This window comes from Rhinatrema bivittatum, chromosome 17, assembly GCF_901001135.1.
Source record: "Rhinatrema bivittatum chromosome 17, aRhiBiv1.1, whole genome shotgun sequence".
In the NCBI taxonomy this organism is placed as follows: Eukaryota; Metazoa; Chordata; class Amphibia; order Gymnophiona; family Rhinatrematidae; genus Rhinatrema; species Rhinatrema bivittatum.
Genome location: NC_042631.1, coordinates 33,399,906 through 33,418,943, shown reverse-complemented (window position 1 = coordinate 33,418,943; position 19,038 = coordinate 33,399,906). Strand labels below are relative to the sequence as shown.

Here is a 19,038-nt window from a genome sequence, read left to right as displayed (position 1 = left end):
TGCCTCACATCCAACGCATGAAGCTCCCTCGTGTGTGGCACTGACAAATTCAAATTAGGATAAATGGGAAGTTTCACTGCTTGACTAAGATGAAAAGCTGAAACCACCTTCGACAGAAATGAGGGCACTGTTCGCAACAACGCTCCATTCTCTATAAACTTGCAGGTTGGAATCTCTACAAGATAGCGCCTGTAGCTCTGAAATTCTTCTGGCCGAACAAATCGCCACAAAAAAAAAAAGATAAAAACAAATAAGAGTCCTTTCCTGAATGCTGTAGAGTGGCCTGCTGGTCTGTGAGGGTTCTTCGGGGGATTGAGGGAACTGGACCACCAGCTAATTGAAAAACCCCTCAGTGACTAGGGGATGACACACACCAAGGGTCACCAAGCCCCTGCTCATTCACCCAAAGGAGGATGCCCCTCAACAGGAACCTACAACCCCTAGGAGGAAGCTCTGTTGATCTCTATTCTTTTTTTTTTTTTTTACTTCAACTCTAGGCTGGCAGGTTCTACACCTGTACCATCTGCTGGAGACAGAAATACTGAGGGACTGCAGGTGGCACTCTGGGTTTAATAGCAGTATCAGTAAAAGCTTTTCTTCTCTGTCTCCATCTGCTGGCAGGGAGGCAAAACCCTATGAAACTTCCTCCCTTTGAATTTGAAGGAAGAAAAGGATATTTGAAGTTCCATAAGAACTTAAAAACCAGGCTCATGAAAGTAGCTTTCAGCGATCAGTGAATTATATGACATTAGCATGGAATTTTCTCTCTCTTATGAAATTCTGATGTTCCATAAGGAACTAGAATTTGGCTCAGGAGAATGGCATTCAGTAATTGGTGACCCTTGGTACTGACCCAGCATGGCAATTTCTTATGTTCTTATTTGACTGTAGTATTATTTTATGATTGTTGTATTTTATGTGATTGTTTTATGTGACTGTTTTATTTTCTTGTAAATCGCTTTGGAAGATTTGATCTGGAAAGCCATTAATACATGATTTTAAAATAAAATGATCAAAATAATGATTTTTGGCTGCTGCAGAACTGGCCATAGAGGCAGAGAGGATGTTGTCGCTATTCTGCTGCTCTCCAACTAGCAGTCAGAATCTTGGAATCGATGGACCTAACTCATTGACTCTGCTACTGTTTTCAACACCACACCACCAAAATAGCTTTTCAGGTGCCACAGCATGTGCGGGTGCGCAGTCGGGGTGGGTTGGCCGTGGCGTGTTGGGCATGGAACTGGCACCGCAGTTAATTATAAGGGAAGCCTGAGGGGACGCTATATGCACAAAGCCATCCGAATCAGACATTCCATGATCCAGTTCCATACAGAGACCGTGACCCAAATCGCCAGGAGATATTCCAAGATCCCCCGGCAGCCAGGTGAGCAGCAACTAAACTCAGAGCAAGAGAATCCTAGACATGGGTCATCTGGAGTTAAACCTAATGCAAAACGACATCTCCAGTAACACACTAGATTGCCAGATTTTAACCCATCCCCTTACTGACGTATACTGTAAAGAAGTGAAATGCAAGCTACATTTTTCCATTAAGTCGCATTTTTTAAAACCGTTGGGCAGGAATTTTGAAAAATCTTTCACCTGGGAGTTTTGCTCCAGGTCTGAAAGGGAGAATTCTGAACATCCCTCTCCCTTTGAGACGTGCCGTGGGCACATAGATTGGGCAGCTGCTTTGTCCCTTGAAAATAATGCATGCGGCTGTTTGAAAATGTCAAGCAGTCATCTCTCCCCTGATCTCAGTACAATCCCCGGGCCTGTCTAGGTTTTAGCCAGCTAACGGGAAGGGGCACTGCTGATCCCCAGGTAAGAGCTGGACAATTCACCCGGAAAAAACGACTTGAAGCTTAAACTGTTTATTGAAAGAGAAGTGACATACATTGGTTTCTTATGCGCACTAATCATCAAAGCGGAACAACAGTTCACAACCATCCATAACCGTTTTCCATTCTTCCCCACCCGTGCGACATGATTTATTCAAACATCAACATCAAGGACAAGCACAGCATCATCTTGCAAACCATTAAACTTTCATAATTCTCAACCAAAAAGGGTTTGCTGGTCTTAGCAAGGTTTGTGGGCCCTCCCATCACCCCCATCCCTCATCTCCCCCCCCTACCTGAACCGTAACCTCCAGCCCTCAAACCATATGTACCCAATATACCCGAAATAAAAGAAAAAGAAAAAAAAGAAAAGGAAGAAAAAGCAAGGGGCAAGTTTCAGATTAACTGTTAAAGTTTAAAAAAACCAATTTACCAGCACGTGGAGGTAACCTTTGTACGTATTTTTTACCCAAATAGCCAAAAACGACTTCCTAGATTGGAAGTCTTTACGACTCGTCAAATTTTCCAACTGCATGGTATTATGCAATAAGTTAGGCCGATGTCAATATGAGGCCGATGATGTTTCCTGCCAAGCTGATAAAACTGTTTTCTTTACCCAGCAGATAGACATTTCCTGATGAACAATTTCCCTCCCACATCTCCCATTCTCCAAGCAGAGACATCATCCTGCAGTCTGACGTGCGATGCATCACCTAGGGCCTCAGCAAGAACACTGGAGTTTCCTGGGAGAACGACTTTTAAAAATTGTTTGTTTTTTTTTTTAACCCACATTATTGAAAAGCCCTCACCCCTAATAAAACCTGAAAACCAGATGGATCTATTATAACCATTTCTGCTTCCCACGTCCCTACCCTTGCACTCAGGGCTACTTACGTGACGGGGTTAAAAGGGCGTTTGCTTCGATCGGACTGCGACTGTTCAATGTTTATCGATTGGTTCATGGCCTCTAGCTGAGGGAGAAAGATTGAGGGGGACAGAATAACATTAGAGAGTCTGTGGTGAATGGATTATTAAAGGCGTTGCTGTCCTGAGACCTCGTTGCAGTCCTAGTTTTCTAACTTGCCTCTTAAAGACAATCTGATTTCTCTGGCAAAAAGTGACTTGAGAGTACAGCTAGAGAAAAAACAGGAATGCTCATTGTCTGGTTTAGCTAAGAGCAACCTTCTTTGAACACTTTCAGGCCGATACAGCACAGTGCTCTCCCCCGGATTTTTACTGTATCGGCCTGCTTATTAGAAGCTCTGCTGTTGTCATGTCACCATCACAGTATCGTCACACACACTGTCCTTGGAATAAAACCAGTAAATGAACAGTCCCAGAAACCAATATGCAGACTTCAAGACACTTAACTAGAGATGCCAAGTGGCCCCCATTCAAGGACGGAGATTTTAGGCCACATTTGGATCTCTAACAGCCCCCACCTTGATGCATTTTGGTACATGTGGAACTGATTTCCAGTGGTAAGAACAGGAACTACAAATATCACATTTCTCTGGGTAATAAATTCAAAAACCAGGACTCAAAGTTTCCCTCCTTATATTGGACTGCTTGATAGCTTTTATCTAGGATTGATCCAGTCCTGAGTTTTGCCCGATAGTCAGGGATTTGTAGTTCTGGTTTCACTATTCATTTCTTTAAAAAAATCAGGAAGATAAGTCCACACATACAATGGGGTAAAACAAGCACTGGATCAATCTGTCTGGATTAAATAAAGCCAGCTATAACTCCTCCCATACCACTATTATAAAGTACGGATGTGCATTCTTTGGGCCATTCGCTTCATTGGTACACGCGTTAAGAACGAATGGTACTCGCGTATTTTCTTAATGATTTGTGTGTGTACCATCCGTTCTCACATGCGTACTGTACCTTCGTGAGGTACATGCGTGCCCACGAAACGAATGGCTCAATGAATGCACATACCTATTGCGCAATGCACACTGTCATGAACACAGACCTGGAGCTCCCGTGAACTCACTAACTGCTCCCTGCCCCTTCCAATTTTCTCTGACAGAAAATGATCTACTTTCTTTTTCACCACGTGCTTGTGCCCGAGGTCGCTCTTAGTAACTTGCCTTCACTCCATGCAGCTTCAAGTAGAAACACTCAAGGGGCTTCAAACCCTCAGGAGTCTTCACATACTTGGGGTCTCCGATCATGCCAATGTAGACAGTGACTTGGAAGTGATTCTTCTTCTGGCATACAAAGGCATCATCGCCCACTGAAAAGTTGAAGCCTTTGTCAGCATCCACTTTGTAGGTGGGCATAGGGCTGTGACAGAAGAGAAGAAAAGACGCAGCTTAGCTGAGTTTTTATCAGAAACCATCAGAAGATATTTGTCAGCCTCACTGCTTTATGCTTGGTAACCAATAGGAGGGGTTGGCGTGTGCAGGTATTCAAGTGTACTGGCAGAGCTATGCATGGTGTTTCAGTACTGTAAGAGCAGAGGAAGTTTGCAGGTCAGGACTGAGATGAATGGGCAGTAGGGACGTGCATTCATTTTGGAATAAATGCAAACAAATAAGGCTATTTTTCAGTTCTTTTGTTAAAGAAGGGAAATGTAAACCTCAGATGTAAAAGTCCAAGGCTGTATCATTTTTAAGGGGTAAATCCTCAGCAGGGAGCATCACTTATAATCCATAAATTGGGTTCTCTGCGGCTAAATAAAGTCACATAATATAAAATGCTTATAACATGCCCCCAGAATGCCAGTCAGGAGCTTGAGTGTGGATTTCAGGCGGCTGAACACCCACCTGCACACACAGCAGATGTACGCATGCAGACTCGTTTCTGTGCCTCGCAGGGATAAAGGACATTACATATTCACAGGAGGAATAGCAGGGGGACCGAGGTGCACTGGCAGAAAGCTGTGGGACAGAAACCAGGACCAAAATAAACATGAACCAGTGCAAAGAGTGGCTTAGGCTGGTGAGATAGTGAAAACATATTCCTTCTGAATGTTTAGAGTAAAGAAAAGCGAGAGCTAGAAATACCCCTCACACACTCACACAGTCCCCGAAATCCTCCTCCAGGCCTGGCTGCCAGCTGAACACAGGCCAGGCCGTACCCGCCTTCTCTTAAGCCAGATTCCAGCTAAATCGAAACCAGCTGCGGGCTGATAAAGCGCCCACAGCATTTCGCAATGCCCGCATCCGGGGTGAGAATGGCTATGGCGGGGGGAGGGGGGGGGGGAGTGCGGGAGGGCGCTGACGGGAGACCCGCTGAGAAACTTTTTACTTCGTTATTTTTCAGGAGGCAATGATCAGTTGCTATGGGAACCTGAATAAACAAAAAAAAAGAAAAAAGAGGCAACCAGCCACCGCGCTCTCACATGCCATGGCCAAAAGTGGCTGGGGATCAAGAAACAAGCAAGCAAAGCCATCTCGAAGGAAACGTGAGGGGGAAAGATGCACAGAAGAATTCAGAAAACCGTAATGGGGAATAGATGCAGAGAAGGGAAGCGAGAGGTGGGCTCTCGTAGCATCCAGAGATGAAGGAAAAGGGAAGCAACTATCTAATCACAGGCCCAAGGAAAAAAAAGGTAAAAAGAAAGCGAGAAAAAAGGAAAACAGAAAAAAAAAAGTGCATAAAATACGCAGGAGCTTTAAAATCCCCAAATGACTGCTTCTTTCAAAAGGGAATTTTACAATTCGTAGATCAAAGTAAACAAATATGGAAACAAATCCTGCTTTTCAGCTCAGCGCTGCGGTCCGGGCAAAGATTGGGCAGTAGGAAATGGCTGGCAAGGTGGCACCGGAGGACCTCTGCCCTGTGGCTGCGACGCCCCCTAGAGGAGGGGCAGAAAGGCAGACGTGTGCCTAAGGCACCGGATCGCTGGGGAGACTGCGCCCTCTTTCCCAGCTGAAAGGCGCTTTTTCCTCTGTTTTTGCTCCTTCTTACAAATGTTTTACCTGGGCGCAGGTATCTGGAAGTTCCGCTGGGAAGGGCAGGGGGTTTAAGCTCCCCCCACGTTTCCTTCCATGACGTTTATCCACCCTTTTTTTTTGTTTTGATTTTTTTTTCTTGGGCCTATGATTAGATATTTGGTTTCCACTTACAAAACCCCCCCCGGATGCAATGAAGCGCTCACCTCTTTTCCCCTCTCTCTGCATAGACATTTATGTTTCTCTGAATATTTTCGTACAACCTTCTGGTCACGTGGCTTTGCTTCTTTTCTTGAGTTCCAGTCGGGTTTTTGCTTTCGAGCCTTGAATGCCCGACAGCCCCTTTCTCATCCCACCTCTGCCTAATTTGGCAGGCCGCTGCTTTCCCCCGGTATCTTTATGACTGGTTCCAGATGCTCCAGAGAATGCCAATTGCGTAAGGAGTTTCAGCAAAACGGGTCCTTCCCGTTCCTGGGTGCTGAAGGGCGGTTGTGCAAAAGTGGATTCTTTGTGATATTTCTGAGTGCTTCCTGAAGCAGAAATCGGAAGAAATTCACTCAGAAAACAAACACGAGCCTGATGTCAAAGAATGTCCTGGGTCAAGAAAAAGACCAGTTACTGCTCCATGAGCTGCTCTGCCTGAGGTCACTGGGAAGGGTAGCGGAGCTGCATGAGAACTATAGGTGAGAGCATAGAGAGGAGGAGGCTGGTGGTGGGAGAGCGCTGGGTTGGGAGGAATAGAGTGAGGGTGAGCGACTTGGGGAGAGAGGGTGCATACTTCCTTTTGGTGTTCACTAACCTTGGAGAAGGACCGCTGCTGGGTGGTAAGGATACATATGAGAGTGCGATAAATACCACGCCACGTGGGGAGCTAGCAAAACTGAACATGGACAAAGCCATGGAGCTGGATGAGGTACATCCTAGGATACTAAGAGAGCTCCGAGAGGTTTTGGAGGGTCCACTGAAGGACTTATTCAATAGAGAAGGGTGACCGAAATGGTGGGGGGTGGTCTCCATCAAATGACTTATGAGGAGAGGTTGAAGGACCTAAAGATGTATACCCTGGAGGAGAGAGGGTGCAGGGGGAGATAGGATACGGATCTTCAGACACCTGAAAGGTTTTAATGAAGCACAATCGACAAACCTTTTCCACTGGAAAAAAAAAATCAGTAGAACTAGGGGTCACGAAATGAAATTCCAGGGAGGACTACAGGAACCAACGTCAGGAAATATTTCTTCATGAAAAGGGTGGTGGATGCCTGGAATGCCCTTCCGGAGGAGGTGGTGAAGACAAAAACAGTGAAAGATTTCCAAGGGGCATGGGATAAACACTGTGGATCCCTAAAGGTTAGAGAATGGAAAATGAAGAAAAAGAGTGCATGGGGGTAACTTGCTGGTGCGGCTGTTACTACCCTTAACCCAATAAACCTTCATACTGTTGATGCAACTCCATCAGTGCTCTCTGCATCAATGGCAGGGGAAAAGAGGAAAAGGGGAATTGGATTCAGACAGCAAGCAACAAGGACCCTGACTTTTACGGTCTGGGAAAACAAAAAAGCATGGGGGTAACTTGCTGATGCGGCTGTTACCACCCTTAACCAACATGCCTGATACTTTTGATGCAGCTCCAACATTGCTCTCTGCTTTAACGGCAAGAGATGATGGGGAATTGGACTCAAACAGCAACAAACAAGGGCCCTGAAGTTTACAGTCTGAGAACTGCTAAGTATGGGGGGTGACCTGTATGGCACGGGCAGATCGGATGGACCGTTTGGTCCTTTTCTGCCGTCATTTCTAGTGGTGCCAGAAGATCAGAGAAGAGCAGCTGTGGTCCCCCTTTACTCACCTGGAGTCCGGTGTTCAGCTCTGGAGGCCATATCTCAAAAAAAGATAGACAGGAGAGAAGCAGCCAGAGAAAGGCAAGCAAAATGGTTCAGGGTCCTGCACCAAAAGGCATATGAGACGAGACCTGAGGACGTAAATAGGGATAAACCCTAGAGAGGTGGTTCTCAATCCAGTCCTCAGGGCACACCTAGCCAGTGGGGTTTTCAAGATATCTGCAGTTTTATATGCATGAGAGAGATCTGCATGCCCGGCCTCTATTGTGTGCAGATCTATGCCGAACATATTCGTTAGGGATAATATCCTGAAAACCTGACAGACAAGGTGTGCCCTGAAGACTGGGTCGAGAACCACTGCTCTAGGGTGTACATAGGGGATAAACACAGAGGATCCCTAATGGCCGGAGGATGGAAATGAGGCAATGAGGTAATCTGTGGTGACTTTCCTGCACAGGAGTAACCTGTACGAAGCCGAAGTAACAGCCCTAAAAAAAAATGAAGGGTGACTTGCATGGAATGGCAGTTGCTGGGCAGACTGGATGGGTCATTTTGCGTGCAGCCAGGAACAACATCTCTTCCTAGAAATCAAACCCAGTATTCTTTTCATCCTGGATTTCTCTCCCACCAAACTTACCCTGCCTGCCAAAATCTGCTGTGGGAAGAGGCAACTTAAGTTTCCTCGTTCTTAGCCATTCAGGGCTTTTCCTTTAATATTTCTGTACCGATATCCAACCTCACCCCAAGCCTTTGGCGTCTGAGGGGCTTCTTTTGCTTCTCAATAGATTCTGTAATTGTCTTGCATTTTGCTATTCTCTTACTCCCAGTAAGTCAACGTACCAGTGCTGTTTAGGAACGTAGGTACATGAGCTGATGGGGCAAGGAGCAAATACTGCAGATAACAGTGCGGCAACTGGAGACACAAACAAGCTAAGGATATTCGCTTTTACTGTGGGGACTGCTGTTAGCGGGGGACACCCCCCTCCCCCTCCCCCCCACTGTATTTTGTAAAACGTCGGTCAGTCTGGAGCTGGGGGAGGGGAATTCACTTTTCAAGATCCGATGCAGATGAAGATTAAAAAAAAAAAACTTTTCCACTCAGGCTCCTTCCCCCTCCAAGTTTCTGGCAGGAGCCCCAAATTCTTAGTGCCAGCGTTACAAGGGAATCTTACGGCCTTTTCCCAGGGTGGAGCGCCCGTGTGCGGGGGAGGGGAGGGAGGGGGTGGCCCGAGGGATGAGGGAATGATCTTGACACAAGCTCTTAAAATTCATGACTAACAGATGATTATTCATTGCAGCAGGGTGACCCCTCCATGGGCTGAGGGGTTCCCAGAACAAAAACCAGACCGCCTGCACGAGGGACTACCTTCACCACAAGAATGAGAGGAATGCACTGCCAGCCTCTGCCCTCCTCCCAGTCCCCCGGTCAGGTTTGGCCTCAGATTACCACGGCTTTCTTCTCTCCTCATTTTTATCCCCCCTTCTGAAGGAAAAGAAGGCAGAGCAGATGGCCGTGTCCTTTTTTCTGTTGGGAGACCTGTGCACCCAGAGGTGTCAGAACACATCAGGGAACACGCGAAGACTCCGCTCATATCCACGGACCAGGGACGCGTGTGCGTCCCGGACACTGGGGTCCTTTGGTTGTGGCTGGAAGTTCTTGTTTTCCCTTGGTGCTATCCTGCCTTTCATCCTCATTCCCTATCCATTGCTAACACTGCCTCATCTCCTTCCTGATCTCTTATCTCAGTTTTCACTTTCTGCCACTGATCTTCTCCTCCTCTCCCACCTTGTTCCTTTTGTGTCTCCCTCTCCTCCGCTGAGTGTGTCACCCGTTATCCAAACCTCGGGCTTTCTCTTCCCTCCCTCACTGCAGTTCCAGCAGGCCCCTGGGGGGGGGGGGGGGCGCACCCAGACAGCGCTGCCTTCTCTGGGCTCTCCGGGGAGCGCTTTGCCCTGGAATCTAAACAGTGCTTGAGTGAGGACAGCCCCTGCCATGTGGTTTCCTTCAGCTGACAGCCTGAAGCCCAGACTCCCCTGCAGGGCCAGGGTCTCGGGTACGTCAGAGAATAAGTATGGGAAGGGGGTAAGGTGGGCAGAGGGGTGGGGGAAGGAGACAGCGAGAAAGAATGCTGTCCAGGAAGGACAAAGAGAGAGAGAGGTGGGGGGGAGAATGCAGAGACATGGAGGGGAGAAGAGAGCGGGCCTTAACTAAACTTCCTCGGAGACAGGGCCAGAGAGAAATGAAGGAAGAGATACAGAGCAGAAGGAGTAATCCAGGCAGAAAAGAAGATGGCAAAAGAGAGAAAGAATTCAACATCCACTATGAAACGCTGCCTTGCAAAGGGGCTCTGTTTAGTGTCAGCTGGATGAGGGCTGTGTTGCCTAAACGTCCACCTCCTGGCCTTGGTTCTCTCAGCTTCACATGGCCCAGGAGGGGAGAACAGTAAACACCGCCCAGCACAGTCTGGGTGAGGCAGTGTCATCTAGAACTGAAAATAGGATTTGTTTTTCACAAAAGGAAGAACTGCCCCTCTAAATAGTACTGGGCTATGGTTCGAGGTGGCGGTCTGTGCTTAGGTAAGCTGCACTGGTAGCGCTGCATGGGAGGTCTCAGGGCTGAAACGGCAGGGAGTGACGCAGGGCAGGACTGAGGTGCACTGGCAAATCTGATTGCGTGAGGCTCAGTACTGGAACAGCACGAGGTGCTGCAGGTCAAGAGCCAGGGGAATTAGCAAATCTGCATGCACGAGACTGGGTAAATGGGGAGGGGCGCTGCAAGTCGGGAGTGGGGATACAATGACAAAACTGGGTGTGAGGACTCCGTCCCGGAACAGCAGGGGGGGGGTGGCGCAGGTTAGGAACGAGGTACATTGGCAGATTTGCATCTAGGCCTTAGCAACGAAACAGCAGAGGGTTCTGGGGTCAGAATTTTGGCATTGAGATGAATCGCTGACGTTGATCTGCTCAAGCCCACACAATACGCCTGACTCCAAGCCTTGCTTCAGGGCCTACGGAAGCATTTTTATGCAATGCAGTCGAGCCATTATAGCAGGATTACACTGCGGCTTACCAGGATGAGCAGCTTTCCTGTATTTGGAGAGAAAAGCCTCTCATTTGGGTTAAAAAGAGTTTACTTTGTTTCTGTCCTGTAAATAACTCATTCACTCGGGGGATTTTTAGGATAATATCCCTAATTCCCACCATACCCATCCCAAAATGTCCTTCTCAACGGCACTGAAATGGGGGTCACCCGACAGGCTACTCACAGCACTTCAGCACACAAACCAGCAGCGTACTGGCACTTACTGGTATTGTCTGAGTCCAGTAACGCTGTATCTACAAGGAGAAACACCAGCCTCAACGGGAGGGAGTGAACTCAGCAGGGAGGGATAGGTCAAAGGGCATGCTTGATGGAGAAAAAAGCCAAGGGTCAAATGGATTATTCTGGAAAGAGTTTCAGCTGATAAAAAGCAAATTATCATAGGATTCAGAAGCCAGGAAAGGGGACACCCTACCTTCTAAGGGGAAGCAAGCATGAAAGGTCAGGCTATGGGAGGTGAGGGAGCATCAGCAGGTGAGGGTAGGAGGACTGGCTTTTGAAAGTTATTTTATGAATATCTGTGTAGAAGGGACAGATCTAAGAGCGTACCACTGAAACATCACTGGGTGAATACTTTGGAGGGAAAGCAACTCAGATATGGGGAAAAAAAGAGAAGGAAAGTATGAAAGCTGCCACGCTGGGGGATTAATGTGTTAACGAACTTTCAAATAATAGAAGGACTAGGGGGCATTCCATGAAGTTAGCAAGTAGCACATTTAAGACTAATCAGAGAAAATTCTTTTTCACTCAATGCACAATTAAGCTCTGGAATTTGTTGCCAGAGGATGTGGTTAGTGCAGTTAGTATAGCTGGGTTCAAAAAAGGTTTGGATAAGTTCTTGGAGGAGAAGTCCATTAACTGCTATTAATCAAGTTTACTTAGGGAATAGCCACTGCTATTAATTGCATCAGTAGCATGGGATCTTCTTGATGTTTGGATAATTGCCAGGTTCTTGTGGCCTGGTTTGGCCTCTGTTGGAAACAGGATGCTGGGCTTGATGGACCCTCGGTCTGACCCAGCATGGCAATTTCTTATGTTCTTATGTGCAGAGGGGGACCCCTGCACTTGTACTGAAATGTTTGCTCTGAAAGCCCTCCTTTGCTTTGTACCTCGATCCATAAGCAGACTCCACATCGGCACTGTGGGGCACTGTGTATGTGTGGCACAAGGGGAGAGAGTGTGTGTGTGTGAGAGCCTGTGGTACTATGTGCATGCGTGGACGGTGTGGCTGCGAGAGCGCATGCATATTTCTTGGTAGAATATACTGCACTGTGCTGTGTCTAGTGGATGGCGTCTGCCTGCTTCCAGGGAGGGTCAGAAGAGGGAGAGTAGAGGGTCCTGCCAGTACCCTGACAGGATTGATGAGGACGGGAAAGGTTGCGGAGAGGGGAGGGTTTTGCCAGCACTCTGCTCTGAGAGGTGGGGGGCGGGGGGAGGAGAGTCCAGCCCGCTCTTTGCAGAAGATTAATGAGCCAGCTCGTTCCAGGCCATGGCTTTGTTGTTGGAAACAGATTTCACCCTTTAGATGGTTCAGTGAGCCCTGAAACCACAAGACCAGAGTGCTAGGCCAAGTTTAAACAGATCAGCAGCAGAATAAATCACGGAGCGTGGCCCTTGCAGGCCTCTCAGCAGCCTCCCCCCTTCTCCGCTATGGCCCATGGGGAGCGCCACCTTCCTGGAGTAAAGGGAGTGCCGCAGGAGCCTGGGGTGGGGGGAGGGCAGTGGTCCCGCTGGTGGCTTTGCACTGGTGCTTCGGGTGTGTCAGGAGCGCTCTCTGTCTGTATTGCCCCACAGCAGATACCCGCTCAGGGCATCCTGCTACTGCCAGCGACTTGTCACCAAAATACGCCTGAGCTTCAGAACAAGAACGTTACAAAACAGGGAGCTGGGAGCTTTCACGCCACGCTTAAGGAGCCCCCCACACCTCGTGCCTCGCTTTCAGGAGGTGGCGGTTTCTCTCGGGACGTTAGCCCGCGGACTGTTCAGAGCCCCACGTGCATGCGCGGTTCTCCTCCTCCCTGTATCCCGGCCGAACCCCCCCCTCACGTGCTGAGCCAGGCAGGAGGCGGCCCTGAAAGTTGCCCTCCGGGTGTCGCCTGCGGCGGGGAAATATTCGCTGAGCTGCGAAGGTCAGCGGGGGGGAGGCAATGGTGGCAGGGATTGAGTGAGGGGGGGGGGGGTCCTTAGGAAGGTCGCGCCTGACGAGGGTCTGGGTACAGGGGGCGAAGGCGTCTCCGTCGAGGAGCACATGATGGGCCGGCAAGGCCAAAACCCTCCTTTAGTGCCCGCACGCCGGATGGCTTGGCTGCGGCCACGCAGGCTTAGTCCAGCACCTTATCCAGTTTCAGGCCGTGCGGATTAAACAAACAAACCCTCCTGCTGGGTGCTCATGGCTGCCAGCAAGGCATTGGGATTTTCAGAAGAGATAACACCTTACAGAGAGCAGGCAATTCTAGACAGAGAAGCACACGCAGAAGCACACCCCGTCAGGATCAATGCACGTACACATAGTGCAGATACTGCCGCACTCCTGTAGTACTGCAGCTGTAATCCACTGCGAGCAAGCTATTTAGTAGTGCACTATAAAATATGCAAAAAGAAATAAAAATACATGCACATGCAATGCTCCTAAACCAACGTGTAAACAGGCACCAGCACAAATGGCCAGAAGGCCTTTTCAGTCTGCACAATTTGCTTCCTGTTACAAAGTCACAGAGCTTGCCTGATCTCAAGCTTTGCAACCAAGGATCATTTGCGCTTAGCCCAGGCTTTCATGAATCCTGCTACACACACACACACAGACATTACATATAATCGCAGCCATCCACAATCAAAGGGAGACACACACAAACATACACAGACACAAATAAGGCCGTGGCCTCATGGGCTTGTGAGTTATCCATCTAAATGGCTTTGATTATGGAGCTCGGAGAGACTTTTGCCAGCTCATACACTTGGGGTATCAGGCAAGCAGCGCACTCAGAATCGGGACGGGAGGACAGTCAGTTGGGCTTTCTGTTCGTTTTTAAAATATTTTTCCCCGCTTGTCGTTTCCAAAGGCTGGCAGAGTCCATCCTGTCAGCCACCAAAGAGAGGGGGAGCCTGAGGCGGGTACTGGAGTCCATGTCACCAGCTACCGAGGAGAGGAGGTAGCCCGGGGGGATTGGCTGAATCCATCTGGCTGACACGGTCCATCCCTCACCCACAGAAGACTGCAGGAGGCAAGAGCTGAGCTGAGGAACCGGGCCGGCTGGTGGGCAGAGCCCATTTTTCTGCTTTCGCTGTGCCTCACCTTCTTCCCTGCCTGCCAGGGCATGAACCTCTGCCCGGATGGACGTGCGCCCACGAGAGGAAGAGATGGGGGCACCTCAGAGGCGCACAGCAGGGATGATGCTATAGCCGCTGCTGTCTCGGAGGGCAAGGTGGCAAGATTTGGAATTTTCAGCCTTTTATACACCGAAATAATAGCAGGGAAAGTCATAATCCAGCTATAATTTAGCAGGATAAAAAAAAAAAAAAAAGAGGAGATCCGGGGCACGTTGACGTTTTCCGGCTAACTCAGCCATTTTTCAGCTACAGTCGGCTAAGTCAGCCAGATAACGTTAGCCCGGCTTCAGTGCGGGGCCGAACATTAACTATGGATTGCGCTTACTTTCAGCGCTAGGATGAAATGAATGCGGAGGTGCCTGGGACGGCTTTGTTCAGCGCTCCGGGGCCTGCGAGTGAAACGGGACACAAATAAGGCACTGGGAGGTGGGAGGGCTCGAGGAAAGGGGAAGGGAGAGAGATGGCCTGCAACATTTACACTATTCCTCACGTGCTGGAGGGGTTTGAGGGAGCTCTGTCAACAGCAGGGTCTTTGATTAATGGTGGTGGTGGTCTGTGTGTGTGGGGGGGGAGATATCCGATTAAGTGGCAATTATCCGGCCCCCACAATAAACCTGAGCGGCTTATTGAATACGACGTCCTCCTAATCTATCGGGAAGGAACGTCTTGCTGTTCTGCTCCGGGGCCTGTGCAGACGTTCAGCTCCCGGAGCTCGCATGCACAGGGGCCTGGGTTTCCCCTCCCCGAGGATATTCCAGCCCTAGGCTACTCACAGTTCCTTGTAGTTGGCGTCGTAGAGAGACACCCACTTGTTCTGCAGGTGAGGCTGCCACTTAATTGACTGGTAATTGGGGTCCAGGTAGGAACCGTTCAAGCTGTCGTTATCCTGGGCGAGTCCTGCAGGAAGAGAAAGGATCAACAGTGGGAGTTCCAACCCTGCGCGGAGAGTAGGGTTTTGTGCCTCAAAACTGGTGCGAGCACCTCCTGCTGGTACCGGGGCACATTCGCCGCCCGCACGCTGCAGTCCTTCTGCCGCCTTCGGGGTTATCCCCCAGCCTGCTAAGAGTGGGCCCTCTCCTTATCACGAGGATACTTTTGCTATGTCTACTTCCTGGTAACCTTTCTTCCGCCGTGCTCCCGCTGCCGCTTAACAAGAGCAGCGCACCCCGTCTATCTGCTCATCTGCCTTGCCCTCTCTCTTATCCTCTCACAAACGTGAGAAAAGAGCAACGTCTGCCCTGCCTTCCCCCCCCCCCCCCCCACCCCCGGCCCCCAGTTCTCTTCTCCAGAGGGAGGGAGAGATCACTTGCCACCTCTGAGGTCAGGAGGCGCATGTGCTGGTTTCCGTACCTGGCTCTTGTTTGATCATCCCATTCAGCATCTGGGCATTGAGGCTGTTTGTGGGCGACTCTGAATGCTTCCTCTTCTTGGCTGGGTGCACAGGGAGCCTGTTGGGGAGCAATCAGGAATCAGCACATTGCCCGGGGGGGGGAAAAGACATCACAGACTGCGGACGTTCCGGCGGCCGAGCCGATTGCAGGCTCCCTGCACGGTACCGGAGCAGGGCCCTGGGAGGGGAGTCCCCAGGCAGGAGTCAGCTAAAACTGTATCGTTCCCCGATGCAGAGAGCCACGCGGGGCCAATGCTGAGAGATGGCCTTTGGAGGCAGGTGCAGCCTGCGAGCTCTTCCATGCCCCATAAAGGTGACATCACAGCCCTGAAAGTTGCTGGTGGTTTGACCGCCTGTCTTCAAGTTATTAGAAACAGATGGGTCAGTCCAGGTTATTCAACTTTTGTTAAGTTGTTTGCCATACTAAGAACCTTGAAGGCTGCTTGGAAACAGGAGGCAAAACAACAGGGCTGGGCCCAGTAGGTTCCCTATTGGTTCTCTTAGGCTATTTAGTGTCGTTTATGCTTTACTCTCTCTCTTCCTGTACCCCCTATTCTCACTGGTCCCATCATCCTAACCTCATTCCACTCTTTCAGTCCCACCATCCGCACCCCATTTCTCTTCCTTATCCCATCCTCACCCTAGTCCCCTCCCCCGGCCTCCCCCATACTCTTCTCTCCTTTTCCAATTCCTTCAGTCTTTTGGTCGCTACTCCCACCAGGTCTTCCACTCTTCTATCTTCTCCCTCCCCCCCGTCCCCACCCATCGCTTCCCATCGCTCTCCATCACCCTTTCCACGATACCTTCCTTGCTCCTCTCTCAAATTTCCCCATTATCCTTGCTCTCCCCCCCCCCCCACCCTCTTCTTTCCATTAAATGGGAATGCCAGTTAACTTTCCCTCCACTCTCTCGCTCACCATTATCTTCTGCTCCTCTCCACCCCCTTTACGCTCATTCTGTTCTCGTATCCTCCAGGTTCCGTACTCTGGCCCTGCTTTCCACTCTCTCCCAGCCTCCCCTGTCGTCCTCCTCCTATTCCCCACGCTCCTTTTTTCGTTCTCTTGTTCCCTACCTTCTCCTCCATCGTTTTGTCCCTGATCCCCATCCTCCGCATCGCTCCTTTCTTCTCATTCTCTGCCCCCACTACCTTCATCTCCCGGCATCTATGCTCCTCCGCCCTGCTTCCTCTCCTCACTCTTCTCCGTCTCCCTCCCCCGTCCTACGCCTCACTTACTCCACTCCGTGCTGCTGCTGCAGGAGCTGGTGAAGCATCTGAGACTGCTGAGCGTGGTGCAGGTCCGTGGGAGACATTCCTGCCCCCATCAGCGGGTACGGCGGCATCAGAGACTCAGACTTCATGTACAGGTCCCGCTGCATGCCGGCGTAGTGGGGATTGTGCTGCTGGTGTACCGGGTGAGGTGGGGGCGGAGGGCCCTGCATATGGACCGGGGGCGGAGGAGGTGGCGCTGGGGGGTGCTCCAGCCGGATCGGTGGGGTCATGTGGCACATGTTCTCGGGGGTCATAGTGCGCAGATGGTGAGGATCTTAAAATAAATAAATAAATAAATAAATAAAAATTAGCAAACGGTTATAAATGTCTTAAACGTCAAAGTGCAAGGAAAAAAGGATTAGTGCCATTGTAGTCTAGAGTTTGTTGTTTTTTTTTTTACACAAAACCTGGCCCAAAGTGTATTTTATATCAGTGCAGTGCAGCAAAGAAGGATGAGCAACAAAAAAAAAAAATAAAGGAAAGGAGAGGAAAAAGTCAGAGATGATCTACGCACATTGCTACTCTTTTGCAATTATTTTCTTACTTTATTTTTTTTGCGTTTCAATAAAATATCAGTTGTTGACCCTACCCAATAAGAAACGCATGGAACAACAACAGTCACCCTCCCCCCCCAAACCAAAATCCTCTTTTCAAAAACGATCTTCCTCCCACGCACCACTTCAACCTCTGCGGACCAGTAACAAAAAAAAAAGAAAAAAAAAAAGAATTTAGATTTCAAGATCCAAACCACGAAGGACTAGAAGGATTCCTTACAATACGACCTGTATCCAGCTACAATCTAATCTACTACAGAATGGCTTGGGGCCGAATCGGTCCAGTCCACAAAATGACCATGGATGAGTGCAACGTTACATATACATAATCCATCAAGGGCCTGAAGATCATCCAAGAAAGGACTTTAGGTCACCCCCGCCATGCTCGCCTCTCTCAGACCCGTGTGACCGCGCCAGGGACGGCGCGCAAGAGAATCTGCTGAAGGAGGCGAGGGGTGAGATGCTGCTTCCGCCTGCCTTCTGAGGCATGGCAGGGGTCACATCATCCAGAGGGCGAAGGAGAGGACCCCTTGGAAAAATGGCCCTTTCGGTGATTTGAAAGGCTGCAGAAAGGGGAGGGCAGGGCTCAGAGTTATTTATTGATGTTATTCAATTTCTATACCGGTGTTCTGGTACCATCGTACCGGTTTACAAATGTAAATAGGGCAGAACATACAAGAACACTCTGAAAACAATCATTCACTAAAATATTAAAAGGCTAAAATATTGCATAAAATAAACCCAGTCAATCAGAGTTCCCAGACAGAGGGTCAGTGATAGTATTTCTAGGAAGCTGGCAACTTTGCCACGCCCCCCCGGCACCCTCAGCCCTGCCTCTCACCTTTCTTCAGCATTTTCCCCCTGGAGAAATGGGACAAAGGTGAATGGTGGGGAGCGGTCAGTGCAAGGGTGTTGGGTGCCCTAGGTGGGCCTTAAGAGTCTTGCACCTCCTCCCTCCCAGCTCTCACCACACACAATTAAAAATAACAGATTTTACATGAAAAAAGGACATTCATAGTCTTCTGAGGCAAAAATAATCGCAACAACCTGAATATCATTTTTATATGCACTGCTGTGGTGCCAACCAGAAAACCCTGCCTAAAGACACTTAGAACCCATATGGTATTAGACTTATTGTAAAATGTGTCTGATGCGGGCTTGGCCCTCAGACAGCCATGAACAAACTGAATTACAATTACAATATAGTAAACCTCCCATACCAAAACAGCACTAACTGCCAGCACTCCGACAGTAACAATCCTACTTATGAAAAGGCAGCACTGCAAATATTACACCAGGTCCTAAAACACCACTACACCTCCTATTAGGAACATAGAACAAGCTAGGCTGCTATAGATCAATAAACAGAAATTACATGCCAGCAGAATACCTCATCCCAGTCACACATGCAAAGCACAAATGGATCCTCATGAAATTTAGAATAAAGATACCATGAAGTATAAATAGAAATGTGCAGACAAAGACTGAACTCAAAATTGCAAGAAATAAGACTTTGTATGCAGTGCAACAGAAACACCATCACTGCTCATAAAACAATAATAAAATCAAGAAATAAAACACATCAATCATAATAGTAAAACTATAATAAAAGAAAAAATAAATATTTCAAAACGGCTGTCAAACAGAACATTAGTCAATAATTAAACTAAACATTTTTCATAAAGGTCTTAAAAACCAATAAAATATTTCAAAACATATCAACCATCTTAAAAAATGGCGTGGGCCATCCATTGCTCAAACCATGTGACAGGGGCTGACCAATGGCAGCGGTAGCCCCTGACACTTGGTAAGG

At 48.9% G+C, this 19,038-nt stretch overlaps 1 protein-coding gene across 1 annotated transcript in view; it reads right to left on the bottom strand.

The window, feature by feature from the left end:
- The window catches only part of MYRF (myelin regulatory factor), a 249,515-nt gene that overhangs the window by 33,132 nt on the left and 197,345 nt on the right, over nucleotides 1-19,038 (bottom strand). The window contains 5 exon segments of the mRNA XM_029582535.1: nucleotides 2,736-2,812; nucleotides 3,938-4,133; nucleotides 14,785-14,908; nucleotides 15,362-15,459; nucleotides 16,636-16,945. Coding sequence (XP_029438395.1) covers nucleotides 2,736-2,812; nucleotides 3,938-4,133; nucleotides 14,785-14,908; nucleotides 15,362-15,459; nucleotides 16,636-16,945 — 805 coding nt within the window.